This window comes from Pavona decussata, unplaced genomic scaffold (assembly GCF_977016875.1).
Source record: "Pavona decussata unplaced genomic scaffold, jaPavDecu1.1 SCAFFOLD_114, whole genome shotgun sequence".
Lineage (NCBI taxonomy): Eukaryota > Metazoa > Cnidaria > Anthozoa > Scleractinia > Agariciidae > Pavona > Pavona decussata.
The window spans coordinates 1,119,083-1,136,029 of NW_028145528.1; the positions used below are offsets into that span (position 1 = coordinate 1,119,083).

General features: G+C 38.5%; 1 protein-coding gene across 1 annotated transcript; it reads right to left on the bottom strand.

The window, feature by feature from the left end:
• Nucleotides 1-867: 867 nt before the first annotated feature.
• LOC146470056 (T-complex protein 1 subunit beta-like) lies at nucleotides 868-16,859 on the bottom strand. Its single transcript, XM_085122161.1, has 17 exons — nucleotides 16,774-16,859; nucleotides 16,608-16,676; nucleotides 15,493-15,558; nucleotides 14,691-14,802; nucleotides 13,987-14,063; nucleotides 12,259-12,498; nucleotides 11,834-11,909; nucleotides 10,810-10,910; nucleotides 10,075-10,140; nucleotides 9,902-9,963; nucleotides 7,044-7,147; nucleotides 5,849-5,940; nucleotides 5,278-5,434; nucleotides 3,954-4,057; nucleotides 3,483-3,582; nucleotides 1,999-2,140; nucleotides 868-1,228 (listed from the first exon to the last, which is right to left on the bottom strand). Exons 1-17 carry the CDS (start codon nucleotides 16,774-16,776, stop codon nucleotides 1,198-1,200), a joined length of 1,602 nt encoding a protein of 533 aa, XP_084978287.1. The 5' UTR covers nucleotides 16,777-16,859; the 3' UTR covers nucleotides 868-1,197.
• Nucleotides 16,860-16,947: the final 88 nt, after the last annotated feature.

A 16,947-nucleotide genomic window follows, 5' to 3' on the forward strand; every position in this document is an offset into this window, starting at 1 on the left:
TTTTTGAAATTGCAGTCGCGGCAGCCTCATACCACTACTATGTTACAAAGGTAAAGTTCTCCAACATGAATCCGGCGTGTCTGTCTCACTCTTAACTAAAGGTTTCGATAAAAAAGAAACTCACACCAAGTGTTTGGGTAGTCTTCGGTAGCCAGCTGTTCGATTTAGTCCTTTCCTTCAAACCACTGTAATTTTCGGATGGCAGTCATGTCAGGGAATAGACCTTTATCACACGGCGGCCATGTTGAGTCTCATGCAGGAGAATAAAAAGCTTTGTTTTTTGCACGGCAAGCCTCGCACTGAATTCGCGTCTGGGCGAGGCTTGCCGTGCAAAAACAAAGCTTTTTATTCTCCTGAGACTCAACATGGTTGGAGTGACAACATGAGGTGACAAAGGTCCATAGGTGTCACTTTCAAAAAGGAGAATTGTACAATTTCTCAAGACATTAGAAACGCGTTTCTTAAAAACTTAGGTGTGTGTTGTCACCGGTCAGTTCACGCACGGAATGCACAAGTTGAACTAGCTAAGTATATACCAAGTCCTTTAAATTCTTTTAAAATAGCGCACAGCATTTCCTGAACGTGCCACTTTGCAAAAATTGTGGAAGTAACTTTTCAGACTGGTGAACACCGGCGGCGGAGTTCATAATCTAGTCGGTATGGCCACACAGTTCTGATAAATGGCAAGCACTCCGCAATAGTTTGTCTCCCCGCAAAGTTATCACTTGTGATGTAGCTCGCGACGTTAAACTATTGACGCACAACCCAGTCGACTTCATCGGATGATAAAAAAGAGCAACAAGCAATCAAAATATCACCATCTACATCCCAAAGTATTGATATCACGAGTAGAACACACAAGTTCGTTTGCATTGTTTATTTCTTTACACTACACTCGATTCTGCCATGAACATTTCTGGTGAACAGTCATTTACGGTAGTTATCATTTGTGTGCCTTTCACGCCAAAACCGATAAAGTACACTGATAAAACAAACACAGTATGCAGGTGAAAATCTCACCGAGAAAAAGCACCGGACGACTTGGCTGCTTTTTCACGAAACTTAAGAGAAGAAGAGAGCTTTAGTGACTTAGTTTCCGTATATGTCATTGCAAACGGAGTCACCATGCATATCAATGAGAAGTGTTTGCAACTAAGATATAATTTAATGAAGCTGCCTCCTTTGACAAAGAGGCATCTAAGGGTGGCATTGGTCATCTCTCCTTGGCCTGTGAACAAAACAAACAGACATTTTAAGGCCGTAGGCTACCCCAGTTAGTTCACTTGTGGTGTCCCGTTTGTGTTTCTGTGTCTTGATCGTTAACTGCAGAGATGATTGTGAATATACGAAATGAATATATGAAGTGAACTGCAGATGAAACATACGAAACGTAGTGGTGAAATGTCGTATTAAATCCCCAGCTTGTTGTAAAGTGAGGAACGTACGTAGCTGCAAAGAAAACGCTGAAAAGAATTCACAGGCTTGAACGGTATTCGAACCCATGACTCTTGCGATGCCGGTGCAGTGCTCTACCAACTGAGCTATCAAGCCAACTGGGAGCTGGTCATACTGTGAGTTCGTAATATACCAGCAAAGGATGAATGGATTAGAGTGAAAATATGAAATACCATATTTTTGAACTGCGGCTAAAAGATTTAATGGTATAGAAGACTATGGTAGCTATGCAGGGAACAAGAGCGCTGAGCAAACGCCTGAAAAAAAAATCAGGCTTGATAAGGGAATCGAACCAGTGACCACGCTCCACTAACTGAGATATCAAGCCAACTGGGAGCTGGTCATTTTCTGAGTTCGCAATATACCCGTAGCTGGTGAATAAACCAATGTGAATATATGAATCAATATAATACGTGTACTGCAGATGAAACGTTTAATGTTGCAAGAAGCTTGCAGAGATCACATTGTACAAGGATAACGTTCGTAAATCTTCAATTTTCAATGCAGGCGAGAACTTCTTGGGAAAAGCCAATAGTTTCTTACCTCGGGGCTGCCTTGACAATATTATCAACCCTGACGATCATCTCAGCCGCTTCTGCCGCTGATACCAGCACTTGTTTCTTGACCTGGTAAGACTCAGTCACGCCCAGCTCAGACATATCTCCGATGCGACCATGAGTCATATCTGATGAGAAGAGAAAAGAGATTCACAGTAAAACTGCACTCTCTAAAATGACGGCACAAATTCAAACGGCCTGCTTAAAGACGGTGCCTACTATTGTTACTGCGCATACGTTCTACCCATCTCGAGATACTCGGGTTTCCTATGGGTAGTGCTCACTAACACAGGGATATTTTTGGTGGTTTAAAACTATGCGGAGAAAGCAGAACTTGGCAAGTGCTCTTGGTATCCAAAAAGAAAATTGGGGGTAACCATGCATTTTTCAGAGATAATTAAGCTTCAATTTAGGAAAAACTGCCATACATTGCTTCATATGGAGCTTTTTAGAAATACTGTTGCTTAATTATCTCTGAAAAATGTGTGGTTACCGCCAATTTTCTTTTTGGATTCCAAAAGCCCTTGCTAAGATCTGCTTTTCCCGCATAGTCATAAACCAAACAAAAATACTTCTGTATCAACAGGCACCGTCCTTAAATGAATAGAAAGTCAATACCAGCAAAAGAAAACAGAACGTCTTCTATTGTAATGTTACAATGTTAAGTTTGGTACACTGTAAGTCATGTATTGTTTCTGTTGAGAGAACTGACAAATTGACTGATTTAAAATTAACCACACTTCTGTGAGACCGCGTGAATTACAGACACAGCTTAGAATGTTGCCTTGACGTATGTTCCAACTACTTTTTGAGCAACCCACTTTCGTGCTACGGGGTTTGTTTATCCTAAGATTTGCAAAAAGGGTGTCGTGTGTGTAGCGAATTTCGCCCTCAAAAACTACATCAAAAAACGCTACATAAAATGCTCTGTTTGTTCTGAACGGACTTGTTTTCGTTCCTGACAAAACGTTAACCAAATCCGTGTTTGCTTTAACTTCAACGTAAAACCTTCTGCCGAGAAAGCACTAAAACAAATAAATAAATAAATCACTTGATTTAAGAGTCAATGTGTTTAGCGTAGAACTCTAATTGAGGACACTTTCTAGATCAAATTGGAATTTGGAAATGTTTGTTTTTGAGGAGAGGGATGTACGCGGAGAAAACGTCTCGGAGCAAGGACGAGAACCAACGACAAAGTCACCCCACACAGATGTATGGTGCAAGTCGTGAGAATTGAACCGAGGCTACATTGCGCCATCCCTTCTCCACGCCCAAACTAACCAGAAGGAAACACAGCTACAGGAGAAACTTGAGCTGTTGTTTTTTCTCTTATTTAGATTCTCGAATCAAATTCCATGCCTTCTCGGAGATTACCAATGAGTTAAAAATACCACAAGCTACTCAAGCTACGTGCACAGAAACAAGGAAAGAAAGAAAATGAAGGCATTTCAATGTAACAATATTATTTACCCAGTCCGTAGGTTTTCTTTCCTTCGGTATGCGCTGCCCGAAGTTTGGCGACCAAATCAGCACTGTCATAGCCGGCATTATCTGCTATGATGGTTGGAAGCTAAGGAAGAAATAATTCAATCAAATTAGATCAGTGCAATACATTTAATTTAAAAGTGTTACATCTTGTAGCTTTTAACAAATGGTCCACTAATTGAAAACTCAGGGCGCATTCTTTGTGACTTTTCCAGAATAGACGGTATTCATGTTCTTTTAGGAGCTATGCTGTTTTCGAAATGAACAGTCTTCCTTCTGCCAAGCTACAAATTTGATGAACAATGGCAGCAAGATGTCATGCCAGCCTATAGCATTGCTTAGCATTATTTCAGATAAAATCCAGAAAAGTTGTTATTATCCCGTTAAAAAGATTCAATAAATACACGACAATTCAGAGTTGAGAATTCACTCAGTGTGGTCAGCAGTAGTGGTCACCTGTCTCAGTGCAGTTGCAAAAGCCTCCATTGCCGCAGCTTCCTTCCCAGGGGTCTTAGCGGCAAGCTGGGAAACTGCATTGGCCATCAACATTTCTGAAGCACCTGGGCACACACACAAAGAGGAAAATGAATGAAAACAAAAAACTTAGACTCACAATGACAAGAGGCTTTAAGCATTCAATCCCCTTGCTGTGGAGCTTAAAAATGTTCCTGTTATCACCTGCTAGGTAGAAAGCTAATCCACAACAAATATATTCCCTACTGCAGCAGGAAGACCTAATATGTTCCCTATGTTCCTCAGACCATAGCCTGTGTTGAATGGTATAACCAGCCCTGCAGGTACTCCAGAGGGTGTTTTCAGTTTTAAAACATCAATTTTGCCTTAAGGTCTGCAAACTTGCATTAGACAGTATTGCAAGGGTGTGGAACATGTACAGAATTTGTAAATGGGTATGAAGGGAGAGAGCATGAAATACAAGCTGGTGCAAACATTGTATGGCACAAGCAGCCATATTTTCAATATTTACTGGTAGGCACCGTAGCCAAAGGCCTCCATGACTAGTGCATTGAATCAACTGCTTACCGGTATTATTTATTAGTGTTTCTCCGAGAGGAGCAAGATGATCAAGTTGTAAGGATAGTCCCTCCTTTTGCTACTGCACATAAACCCTGTGCATCTTGCGATAGTCTAAACCCTGATTTCTTAAGGACAGTGCCTACTAATTCAAAATTGTTCTTATGTGGTTTATCTCTGAGAAATGTGGGGTTACCCCAATTTTCTTTTCTTCCAGCATTTGACCCAATCTGAGAAATGTCATAGACACTGTTCCAAGACTTGTTTTTCAGTGCTGGATATGGCACCCAATCGCTATCAGTTATTATTAGTTTAAGAAGCTGCTCATAACCACTGGGTATATCCTAGTCTACATAAGCAGTTGAAACACGCTGAATATTGACGCTAATATTTTAGTTTGATTTTTATTTTTATTTTTATTTAATTTCTTTTTGTATTTTTCTTCCTTACATGTAGTTTTATCCTTGGTTTTACTTATTCATGTTTGTTTAGGCTGCGCACATGCTTGCGGCTTACCTAGTATTCAAACTGTAATAATCAAATTTACTTTAAAAGCCTCGTAGCATTTACGTATTTCAAACTTGCAACTTAAATATAATTTTCTTTTTCTATTTTAATATCTGTTGCTAAGATCTGCTTCTCTCACATAGTTATAATTACATAATTAGTAGGCAGCATCCTACAAGAACTGTTTGTTTTACATCAAAAGTTAACGGTTTGTATAAAGGAAAAAGAAAGCTGTCCCTACCTCCTCCACAGACTGTCCTTGTTTCCTTGACTGTTTGTGTAAGGACACAGAGTGCATCATGAAGTGATCGATCTGCCTCATCCAGGATCTGTTGTGTGGCCCCCCTGATTACTATAGTACATGCCTCGTTAAGCTTGCAGCCAGAGAAATGGATCAACTATAACAGCAAACAAAATACAAAGTGAATTAATAGAGACTTGTTTCATCATCTAAGACTGAAAAATAAATCTTTCCGTAATGATAGGTGCAAGTAGAGATGCAAGTACAGGAACCAGACATCTTTGTGAAAACCACTTTGGAAAGCAAAATAGAAACCAGCACAAAAGAAAAAAACAATTTAATTTTCTTGTGCTTGCATCCAAGCTTGTGTGACTGTGCCACCAGTTGAAACAGGATAACAAAAGCTTTTGTAACTGTCTCCATGCAAATTTTAGTCAACGTTTAAAGACACCATGCCTGTTTATGTCAACTTGTGCTTGCTTTTATTACACATGTGAACGTCTTTAGGCTTGTGCTTGCACATATTTTTTATAAGGCTTAAACTGGTATCAAGATCAAACAGATTACTCACCTTGTCCTCTCCAATCATGACTTCCTCAATCACTTTACACTCGCCAAGTTTCACCAGTTCAGGACGACCAAATGTGGACACAATTTCTCCACCTAAAAACATGAATGACCAATAAACAATAATGGTTTTAACACTGTATGTATACCAAACAGCACCCTGTGCAAAACGAAACACAGCCCAAGTTTAAACATTTCAGATTCAGTTTCCACGTAAATATTTACCATGCTGGTGAAATTGTCCACTTAAGCCGGTGACACACCATGCGATTTTGTACACCGATCGCTGCGATGGGCGAAAATCGCCAAATGTGCCAAGTGCAGTAATGTGATTTTCGCTGATTGCCATGATCAGCATATAAAATCGCCGATATTTAGCATGTCAGATATCGGCAATTTAATTCACCAGCATTCACCTAGTGTGCCCATCGCCACAATTTTCTACGCTCGTCACTGTGAATCACCAGTAAAGTCAACCAACCAGGTTGGACGATTTATCACATGACTTTTCAAAGCGCCCCTCAGTGGAGCCTGGGAACAAGGTTGAAGTGCCACATCACTGTGATTGGCAAAAAAAATCGCCAAGCGTGTCTGTATTAATCAGTGATGACAACTGCTTGCGATTTTTTGTTGGCGATAAAATTCGCCGTGATCAGCGGATAAAATCGCCTAGCGTGTCACCGGCTTTAGAATTTTCTTTATTTCTTTGGTAATTAAATACAGTGGAACCTCTCCTTACAGACACGTCTTTAATATGGACACCTCTCTATTACGGACAGTTCACTCAGTCCCTGAGACCGAAATCCATATAAAGCTTACTTCTATAAAACGGACACCTCTATAATGCGGACACTTATTCCTCTCCAGTTGGTGTCCGTAATAAAGAGGTTCAACTGTATGCTGTACAGAAGAGAAGAATAATTCATTTTCCAAATCAAAATACCAAGAACATTTTCAGCTTTCTCAAAATGTTTTGCACAGTAGTTCAAGACAGAATTATAGAAGTAGTAACCCACAAAGCTATATCCCCCGCAGAGACGGGGGGGGGGGGGGGGGGGATCCAGGGGTTGAAACCAGACTGTGACAAACAATTGCAGATGTGAAATTTGCTGGTCCCTGTACATTCTGGGAAGTCTAGAAAAATGAAGACTTGAAACAAACTGGAGAGAATTACAAAAGCATCTACTGTATGAACATACCTAAGACCAAAGCCAATCTCTCAACACCTTCAAAGTCAGCATGCTCAATGGCCATAACTCCAACATCAGCAAACAACTGTTCTGGGTAATTATAGATAAGTTGCCTGAAAATATAAATGGCTTCATTCACTGACGCACTTCTTGAAGGTGACAATAATTATTATACAGTGCACATGGTTGGCAAAGATATGAACTTTCTCTTTAAGATTTAGACTCAAAATCGCATCAGTGAGCAAAATGTTTGAGGGAGTTGTCAATTTGAGACGAGAATCTCCAAGCACACATGCATTCATTTATAATAATATTACATAAACAGACATTAACATATTATATGAAAAACATTCTAGGTTATTATATAGGGTGAAAATAAATATAAATTGAAGGGCTGGGAGCATAACCGACTTATGTCGAATTTCAGCCCGTTTTTCGATGTAGCTCGGATTTGTCCAAACTTTGCATGTGAACTGCAATTCGATTGAAAACCATTGTCCAGTATTTTTTCACGCCGCTTTGTGTTTCGTATCAATGCCATTGAGAAATTTTACCATCTTGTAAAGATATATCGGTAACATTATAGACACTGGATGACCAAAAAGACAATGCACTGAGGATTAAATACTTGTATTCAATATACACTCGTTGTCTTTGAAACACGGCACATGAAAGCGGTGTTTTTCGCGGGAGCAACGAAAAGAATGCTGTCACGCTTTTATTTGATTCTGTTACAAACTACTACGTACGTGACAGGAATGTCCGAAATGTCAACAGTTACATTCTCCAAGAGAAAATGTGTCCATTTCCTGGCGTAAAATCCAGCTTTGTCCCGTTTGTCGACATATCACTCTTGATAACGCAAAATACTAGCATTCTACACGATTAACAGGAAGACATGTAGCCATTTCAACGATTAACAACGATTAACGGCAGTTCTATTAAAAGGTAAAGACTATCTATTCTTTTCACGAGCAGTCGGTGTTAACCGTTGAAAATCTATGTTAATCGTACTTTTATTGAATCATTGCCTTGAAATTGTCAAGTTAATCGTTACATACCGAATTTCAAGCCTGGCAAACCACAACTAAGGCTTGCAAAAACACCTTGCACATGGCGGGATTTGTCTCTGATGCTCCAGCGGGATTTGATAATGGAATTGAAAAATTCGCCACGGCACACTCGTCACTACCAAGGAGGGATTCTTTGGACAACATTTCCGGCCCACCAGTTCCTGTGAACTGCATTCATCAATTTCATAACTTTTCAAAAGATCCATGTGATGGATGTCGTGCGTTTACAAACTTCACCAAACAAAAGGGAAACCAACTAGCCAGTACGATACGCAAGTTGTTTATCCCGACTGCCTTGATCTATTTTGGGCTTGTTACAACCCGCAAAAGCAAACCATGATATCATCTCAAACGTTACTTATAGAAACAACAACTGGTGCGATTAAACACGGCTCGTGGACAGTGGAAACTTTTAGCCTACCGATAATTTGGAAAACGAGTCTGACGTGGACAAAACCTATGAAAACTATTTGCCTTCCAAGCGCATTCACTTGTAGACAAGCAAACTACCAAATCCCCCTCCCCCTCCCCCTCCCCCTCCCCCTGACTCAATGTTGTCTTTTGGGTCACGAACAGTTTCCTGGTAAGCATCACTTCCCACATCAACATTGCATAAGGGGGAGGGGGGGAGGGAGAAGTAACTGTGGTAGAATTATGAAGGGAGAAACAGTAAGTGAGTGTTTTTTTGGCTGTCTGTGTTCGGTTCTCATTGCATAGGGGGAGGGGGTGGGAGGGAGAAGTAAGCAAGTGGTTTTTGTTCTGTTCGTGTTTGGTTTTCTCAAGGAGTTTTGTCCACGATTGTAAAACCGCGAAATGTTTTCCAAACCAGGGAGAGTCAAAATTTGGACAAATCTGTGCGAAATCAAAAGCCGCGCTCAAATTCGACATAAGTCGGTTATGCTCCCAGACCTTCAATTACGTTTGTCCACTAGTGAAGGAAAGTATGGAAAGGACAGTCTACTCTTGGCTTTTGGCAACAGCAACTAATGTTTTGAGTTTCTGAACAGAAGTCATCTTAGGCCAATTTAGAAGGTACAACTTTTGTGTACAACTGTCACATGCGATTTCTAGAGCACGCGCTGTTTGCGTCATGCAAAAAATCACACACAACTCTCGTCATTCAACATTGCCTATACCTACAATTGTCTCAACATTTTTTGTGACGGACACGACAGTCGTAAGTGAGTTGTACATGTAGGTTTAATTTACATGAAACAATTTGTGTTGTAGGCCTGTCGTAAGCTTGTTGCATGCGACAAATTTGTATCGTATAAACCATTACCGGCTGATAATTTCAGGAGAAATAAAACGAAAGTTAAACCGAATAAGTGCATTTAGACTAATATTTAGGCAATAAATGCAAGGAAACAGTGGTTTGTTTCAGTAATATTTCGATATAATTCTATATCATCGTCAGACTGACGATGATATAGAATTATATCGAAATATTACTGAAACAAACTGACGATGATATAGAATTATATCGAAATATTACTGAAACAAACCACCGTTTCCTTGCATTTATTGCCTAAATATTAGTCTAAATGCACTTATTCAGTTTAACTTTCGTTTTATTGTATCGTATAAATTGCCCTTTATGAGGGTGAAGAAGTCAGGTTGTCAAAACTTTAGCCAGTGATACCAATCCAAGAAGTGTCCTTTTTAGTAGTACTTTTCCCTGAAAATCACTAGTACTGGATTCAAGCCATTTACTAGTTAAGAGTGAAAATTATTCATGGGCAATTGTGAAATGCATTTTGCCATTTTAAAGGATGCTCACTTGTAAGAACTTACCTATTAATAAAACAAGAGATATTGTGTTTAAGAATCATGTCCACTTTTTCTTTCATCTTTTGCTAAAAAGGAAAAAGAAAGAAAGTCAAGTTTTAGTCTTTTGTACTTGATTTCCATTAAAGCAAGTACACTAAACAACAACACACAAATACGAAAGAGAAGACTTTTGTTACCTTTTCTGCTAGCTCCAACTCTGCTATCTTTGCCGAAGATTCAACCCGCACTCTGGAACCAAATACCTTTAGGAAGAACAAATTAAATTAATCTATTTCAGCTATAATTAGATTCCAATCAAGCATAAAGCAATTACAAACAACTCTAAAACCATGGCTCTGGCACTTAAAGTTTTTTCACTCAGACTCAAATATGTCTTGAAAATTCAAAAGAAGGGACAACAGTCATTTTGGCATTTATTGGTCCCAGACATTCTTCCAAAGAAATAATTGACAAAATTATGACGTCTTCAAATTCTCCAATTTGCCTGATCCTCAGGCAGTCTGAGATAGCTCAAGACATTCTGAGAGTAAGGCCAACATTTAGTCATGTCTTCTGGGACATCTACACCCATGAAGACAGACTATATCCTCAAAGGCAACACACAAAAGCACGCAGAAGTATACATCAAATGACGGCAAGTTTTGAACATTTTATACGTTTAGACTTGTTACACATTAATCAATTAAACCCCCATATTATCTTGTCCCCATACTTTTCTTATAAAAGAACTGGGGAGAAGTTATTAATAAAATTATCAAGCAAATTTGGCTTGGATGACCATATCCTTAATTCTCAGGACCTCAGGGGTTGAATAAGCATTGACATTACATGTACAAGGAGAAATTTGATGCTGATCACTGTTAGGCTTAAAGAGTTAATGCTTTAATCTTAGAATAATCAATTGTGCTTACCTTTATTTTATCTGTATCCATAGCCGTGTTTGCTATTAGAATCTTTGCATTTTCTATCCTTTTTGGCTGATTAACACCAATCTTCTTGTCAAGCAAAAATCCTGTTTTCATTGAAAAACAGTCCGTCAACCACTTACTTGGACATTAATAACAAGTACATGTTTAAAAATTAATTAGTTTTTATTTAGTTTTATGGTGAACTACGTGCATTGCATCTATCAACGTTAAGCCCAAGGGGGGGGGGGGGGGGGGGGGGGGGTGGGACCCCGGGCATATTTGGGGCATTTGACTTTTCAGAAGAATGTTTGATCAAAATCCCTACCATGGGGCCCCAAAACCGGGTCAAATCAGATCAAATATGCCCACCTTGGGGAAGTAATATCCCTTACGTTCATAGTAGTTATTGTATATTTTACAAATCATCGATATAAATTGCCAAGCTTTTTTATTAATTCCTTTGACGCTTTGTGTAAATCCTAGGAAAATAATTAACAAATCTAGCATTTAAAGTGATAAAATCAGATATCACTTTCTCAGTCTAATAAAACAAAAACACCATGTTGAGCTAGACGAATTTAGCATTTCAAGTGATACAGTCAGACATCATTAATTTTTCTCAACCTAACAGGAAAGAGTGCACCATGTTGAGGTATACAAATCTAGCATTTTAAACAATTCAATCAGAAACAAAAAGTCTAACATGTTGAGCTATACAAGTGAGTGCCCCATGACCATCTATAGGATAAACTAAAGATTATTTGCAGGGGGTACAAGTCCACTTTGAAATGATTTCAATCTCCACACAGGCACTTCCAAGATGGCCAAGCACATGGGATGATGTGACATGGTCCCATTCCTCCGCACAAAAAAAGCAAATGTCCCCACCCTGGGGCCCAGATCCTTAGCCAAATTCCCGAGGGTGGGGAAGGCAATAGAGGTCAAATGCCCCACATATGCCCGGGTTCCCCCCCTCGGGCTTAACATTGATAGATGCATATATTTAGCCTTTCAAATAAGCTATTACCTTCATCAAGGTAAGAGTCAATTAGATTTCCACCAAGTTTCTTGATGATCTGAATAGCGTCTAAGTTGCCACTTCCCTGAAAATGGCAATAAATTTTGTCATCACAGTGTATTAACAAACAGGATTTGTTGTGGTTTAAATTTGTTTCTCGATTTAAAATTTTCAAGCCAGTTGATTTCTTTTAATTTTCTTCTATCTCAAAATCAAGTGCTGCCATAATCAGAAAAAAGGAAAACAAAACAACATCAAGCTGCTTTGTAAAATTTCAAACCAAAAGTAAATTTAAACCTCACTGTACATGAATATGTGCCATACAATGTCAACAGAGACAAATTAACAAAATAATTACAAATGTATATAAACTAAACTAATAAACTAATAAAATATATTTAATTGCAAGGAAATATCCCATCCCATCCCACTACCTTAAGTCTCAAAACTGCTTCAACAGCGAGATTAGAGAAATGATCTCTATGCTGCATCAAAATCTTGGAGCTGAGTGTTGTCCTAGCAATGTTCATGAGGTCCTCTTTAAACTTCTGCTCATCACTGCTGTGATCAACTGCTGCAGACTCCAGAGCTTGCTGAGCGACACGCACGGCCTTACGCCAACCAGACACAATGATCTGGGGATGCACTTTGCAGGAAACAAGCTTTTCAGCCTCCTAGAATGTGATGTGGAAACAGAAGCACATGTTATTGATAGAATTAATTTCATTAAAGTTCTTGAAATTGAAACAACCAACATGTCTTTGAAGTCTTTGAAGCAGTACAAAATAAGATTCAAGTACCCACCCAGCTGGGGGGTGGGGGGGAGGACTACAAATAATTGGTCACTCGATATAATTTTTAAAATAACTCAAGCTTTGGTGTATTTGTTATAGATTAATCTGTTCTTTAGGTCACTTTGTTTTCAACCTAGGTCAGTTTGTTCTAACATAGGTTAATTTGATCTAGAAAGGTAATGTTACAGAATGTAGTATTCCCTGTTGTTAGAGTATTGACTCATCCAAGAACAGAGCCCCATTCTATAGCCAGAGAATTGAGTGAACAGAACTCCACTTAGGCAAGGAACAACACTTTGGGGCTTAGCACCATTCTATGCTATTTAGGTTCAAGCACTGAGTTAAAGGGGAAGTATCACAGAAGTTTGGTGTTGTATCAAAAGCTTCAAAACATTTTGTTATCGACAGAAATCTAGAAGTATTGCTAAAATTTGTTGTAAATTATCACCCCGGTGTCCTAAGACTAAAGATGAGTGCCTCTGGCCACAGATGGCCTGAGTTAGAATGGACTGCAACTTAAAAAAATTAGGCTAACTGTTTTCATGTACTCGCATTTTTGTTCCCAAAATGCACTGGAGCAGGTCGTGAGTTTTTCTTTTCAGGAATTCAGTTGATTTCATTTCCTTGATGTTCTAGAATTATTTTGTAACTAAGTGCAGGTGTTGTCGCACCATTTTCACAACAAAAGGTCAAAATCCCCGTGATACTTCCCCTTTAAAATGGTTAGCTTTCATTCATTGTGATGGGTAATATAAATACAAAAAGTACCATCCTCAGCACCCATTCCTCGTTGGTGTAGTGGTTGTGGTCAAAAGAAATGAAGCAAATGACTCAGGTGTGAGAAGTATATTATTCTGATATTTTCCTTCTTTTACTATTAAGTTTGAAATAACTTTTACTTCATTTCATTTTAAGTCAATGTCAAAGGTCAGTTTGAGAAATGGAAAGAAGCGTTCACCACAAATGCGACAACCTTGCCTTCCTTAAGGGGGAATGGGTTCTACTTGTGATTTGCATGAAAATGTTCATGACCAGAATGTTATTTTTAAAAGTGGTTGAATTTGCATTTAAGTTACTGTTGCTCAGTGGATAGTCATCAGAACAGGAATTCAGTGGAAATCCAGAGATCTTTGGTTCAAAGCGCAAGGTTATCAATTCCAAAATGAATGACAAAAGAAGATCTTGGGTTGTAGGAGAGCTAGGATCATAGAGTGTGGAAATAGCAGAGTTTGGTAGATAGAGAACAAGAGAACATAGGAAGCAACATTTTAACCTTGTTTGAATTTCTTTTGCAAGTTTAAAACAAGTCGACCAAGGTTCAAAAATGAATTAAACCGAGGTTTGATTAGGCCTGCAACTTGTACCTACCCTGAGTAATTCACAAGCCAAAACTGTAACACTTGTTGTGCCATCACCAACTTCATTGTCTTGCACCTTTGATAACTCTAAAGGAAAAGAGACAAGAAAGAGAGAAGATTAGAGATACATAGAGCACTAGCATCACTCCATTTTCTACAGGCAACACCATGTTCGAAGGTACAAGTCTATGCTTCTAAATGTTCTTAAAGTGCACCTAACCCCCAAAATTTTTTTTCGCTTAAATAAATCTTTGCACCTGTTCGAAAGGCATTGAGCCTTTTTGCACCTTTTTTCAACCAAATCTTGACTTTTTATAGGCTGTAAAAGTTACGAAATCTCGCCATCATCTGTCCCATGACCGAGCTAGTAAGGGGCATGGGTCTATTCCTTACATGACGTCACAAACTGCTTTGCATGCATTTTCACAAAGACTTAAGACAATGCAAATCAGTTTGTGACATCACGTAAGGAATAGACCCATGCCCCTTACTAGCTCGGTCATGGGACAGATGATGGCTAGATTTCGTAACTTTTACAGCCTTTAAAAAGTCAAGATTTCGTTGAAAAAGGCGCCAAATAGCGCAATATATTTCGAACAGGTGCAAAGATTTATTTAAGCGAAAAAAGTTTGGGGTTAGGTGGACTTTAAATGTACATTACAGGTCCTGCTTGTACAAGTAATGGGCAAGTACTGGTTTGGTTGATATACTTACCTACAAGAATTTTTGCTGCTGGATTGTCAACCCCTATAGACTTTAGAATTGTTGCTCCATCATTAGTAACCTGAATTTCTTCATTCTTGGTAAAGGATTGCAGAATTTTGTCCTAGAAAACACAGACACCAATGTTAAAATCTGATACAGTTTTAACAATATAATAATATACAAAACTCAGGACTGATAATTGACGGGCTTGGTCCAAGAGGGGCATATTCACATTTTTGGCCTTGCAACCTCAATAGTCCTTTTCCAAAATTACCATATATTCCCTAAGCAGGTTTTATCTTCCATTAAAGAGTTGCATGAATTTGCACATCCTTTGTTATTGGTACAGGGGAAATTTTTACATCTAGTAAATGCAAGCATGTAAACATTCAACTGTCAATTTGCATACATCTCTGTAAACTAAGATGAATGAAAACAGGTCAAAAAAGTCATGAACTTCCTCAGAAATATTATCTAATGTCATTTTTTGCTTGACATTTCCCTTTGTTTTAGAATTAAGAATGAGGCCTTGATTTCCTTGAATCCTTTTCAGAACATGCCCATGCCCATTAAGACTTGCACACCCCTTATTGCATTCCTTCATAGACAATAATTGAGATAAATTGCATGTACAAGTACTATACACACCATCCACTGGAAACAGATCTCTGTTTAAGATAGCTCAAGATAGTTCAAGATAAGTTTGGGTTACATGTAAATGGTGTTCAAGAGATTGAAATTATTCTACTGTATTAAAAAGTAAAAGTATGGTGTGCTTCACTGAAGGATAGAGATGAAGAATTTTAGTTACCATTCCCTTGGGACCAAGGGTACTCTTAACAAGATCTCCTATAGCAATGGCACCAATAAAAGATGACTGAAAGAGACAAATAAAATGCAAAAAGTAAATTTGTAAGGGAGTTCATGTAACTCAATTCAAGGATATTCATAGTAGTTACTGACCACTTGTTTTACTCCCATTTCAATTCATCTACAATCATACTTGATTTACAAATAAAAAAACAATAATTATGTGTATTCTCAGTCCTTCTATGGGTTTGAGACGGATAGACTAACTGACTGATAGACTAATAATAGTTGACTGACTGAATGACAGATGGACAGCCTGACTGACAGACCAAACTGATGGACTGACCACAAACTGACTGACCGACAGTGGGATTGATGACTGAACTGACTGACTGACTGACTGACTGACTGACTGACTGACTGACTGATAGATTTCCTTGTTTATTTTGCCAGTTATTCAGAAAATAGTTTGCTCATTAAACAAGTGGGAGAAAACAAATACTGTAAAAACCCGACAGACAAGCCCCACCTTTATATACCCAGAAGATGGTGCACTGGAATTTCAATGAAATGACTTTTATCTTTTTAGTGAAACATCATCTAGACCCCCTTCCCTATGCCCCCTCCCCCCTCCCCCCCAACTACCAACACATGTGTAACACATTTCTGGAATGATTATGAATCTGCAACCAATCAGATGTAACATTAAACCACAAAAATAATAACTATTACAGATTTTTTAAATCTCATATCTGATTGGTTTTATTTCACAACACAAGAAACATCCTAGTGTCCATAGTTTTCTTAGTTACACTAGTAATTCTCATTAGATTTAAGAGCACAGTGTTCCCTCCTATTTAACTAAAACAATAAAGGCTTGAGTTCAATTAAAAAGCTGACAAAATTGAGTTGAATCATTAAATGGAAAGTTGGGTGTGACAAATGTCAAAAAAGTAAAACTTGATCACTGTTGCTCTGGAGGAGTAACTTGGGTGTGAGATAAAACATCCAGTAAAACGCTTTGGAAAGCGCTAAACGTTGCATTACAAACCAATACACACTTAAGGAAAATAAGCAAGCTAAATTTCGACGAAAGAATGTGTTCTCTATACTCACAAGACGAGCGATTTCAGCTCTCTCCTCCTCGGCACCTTGATTGAGAATCTGCACTGGATTGAGTGAAACCTGAGAAATAAAGCACAAAAATTAATGGCATGTATGTTAACAATGATACAACGTCACACAAATGGAAATTTTAGACATCAGAAAAGCAGAAATTTACCATTTTTGTACAAATTTCCACAGCACGTGTGAACAAAATTTGAAGTTTCCAGCAGTATTGAGCCTGCGATCACCAAGGGAACACGAATTTTAGCAAATGATTCATGTACGCGCTATCATAGTGTAACAGGAAGTATACCGACTTGTTACGAAAATCTTCCGATTCCTTTCCGTG

Coding starts and splice junctions, on each gene's coding strand:
- LOC146470056 (XM_085122161.1), bottom strand. Junction 15,559..16,607: donor GAGCTGAAATCGCTCGTCTT/GTGAGTATAGAG, acceptor TGTCTCTTTCAG/TCATCTTTTATTGGTGCCAT. Junction 11,910..12,258: donor AAGCAGTTTTGAGACTTAAG/GTAGTGGGATGG, acceptor TGCCATTTTCAG/GGAAGTGGCAACTTAGACGC.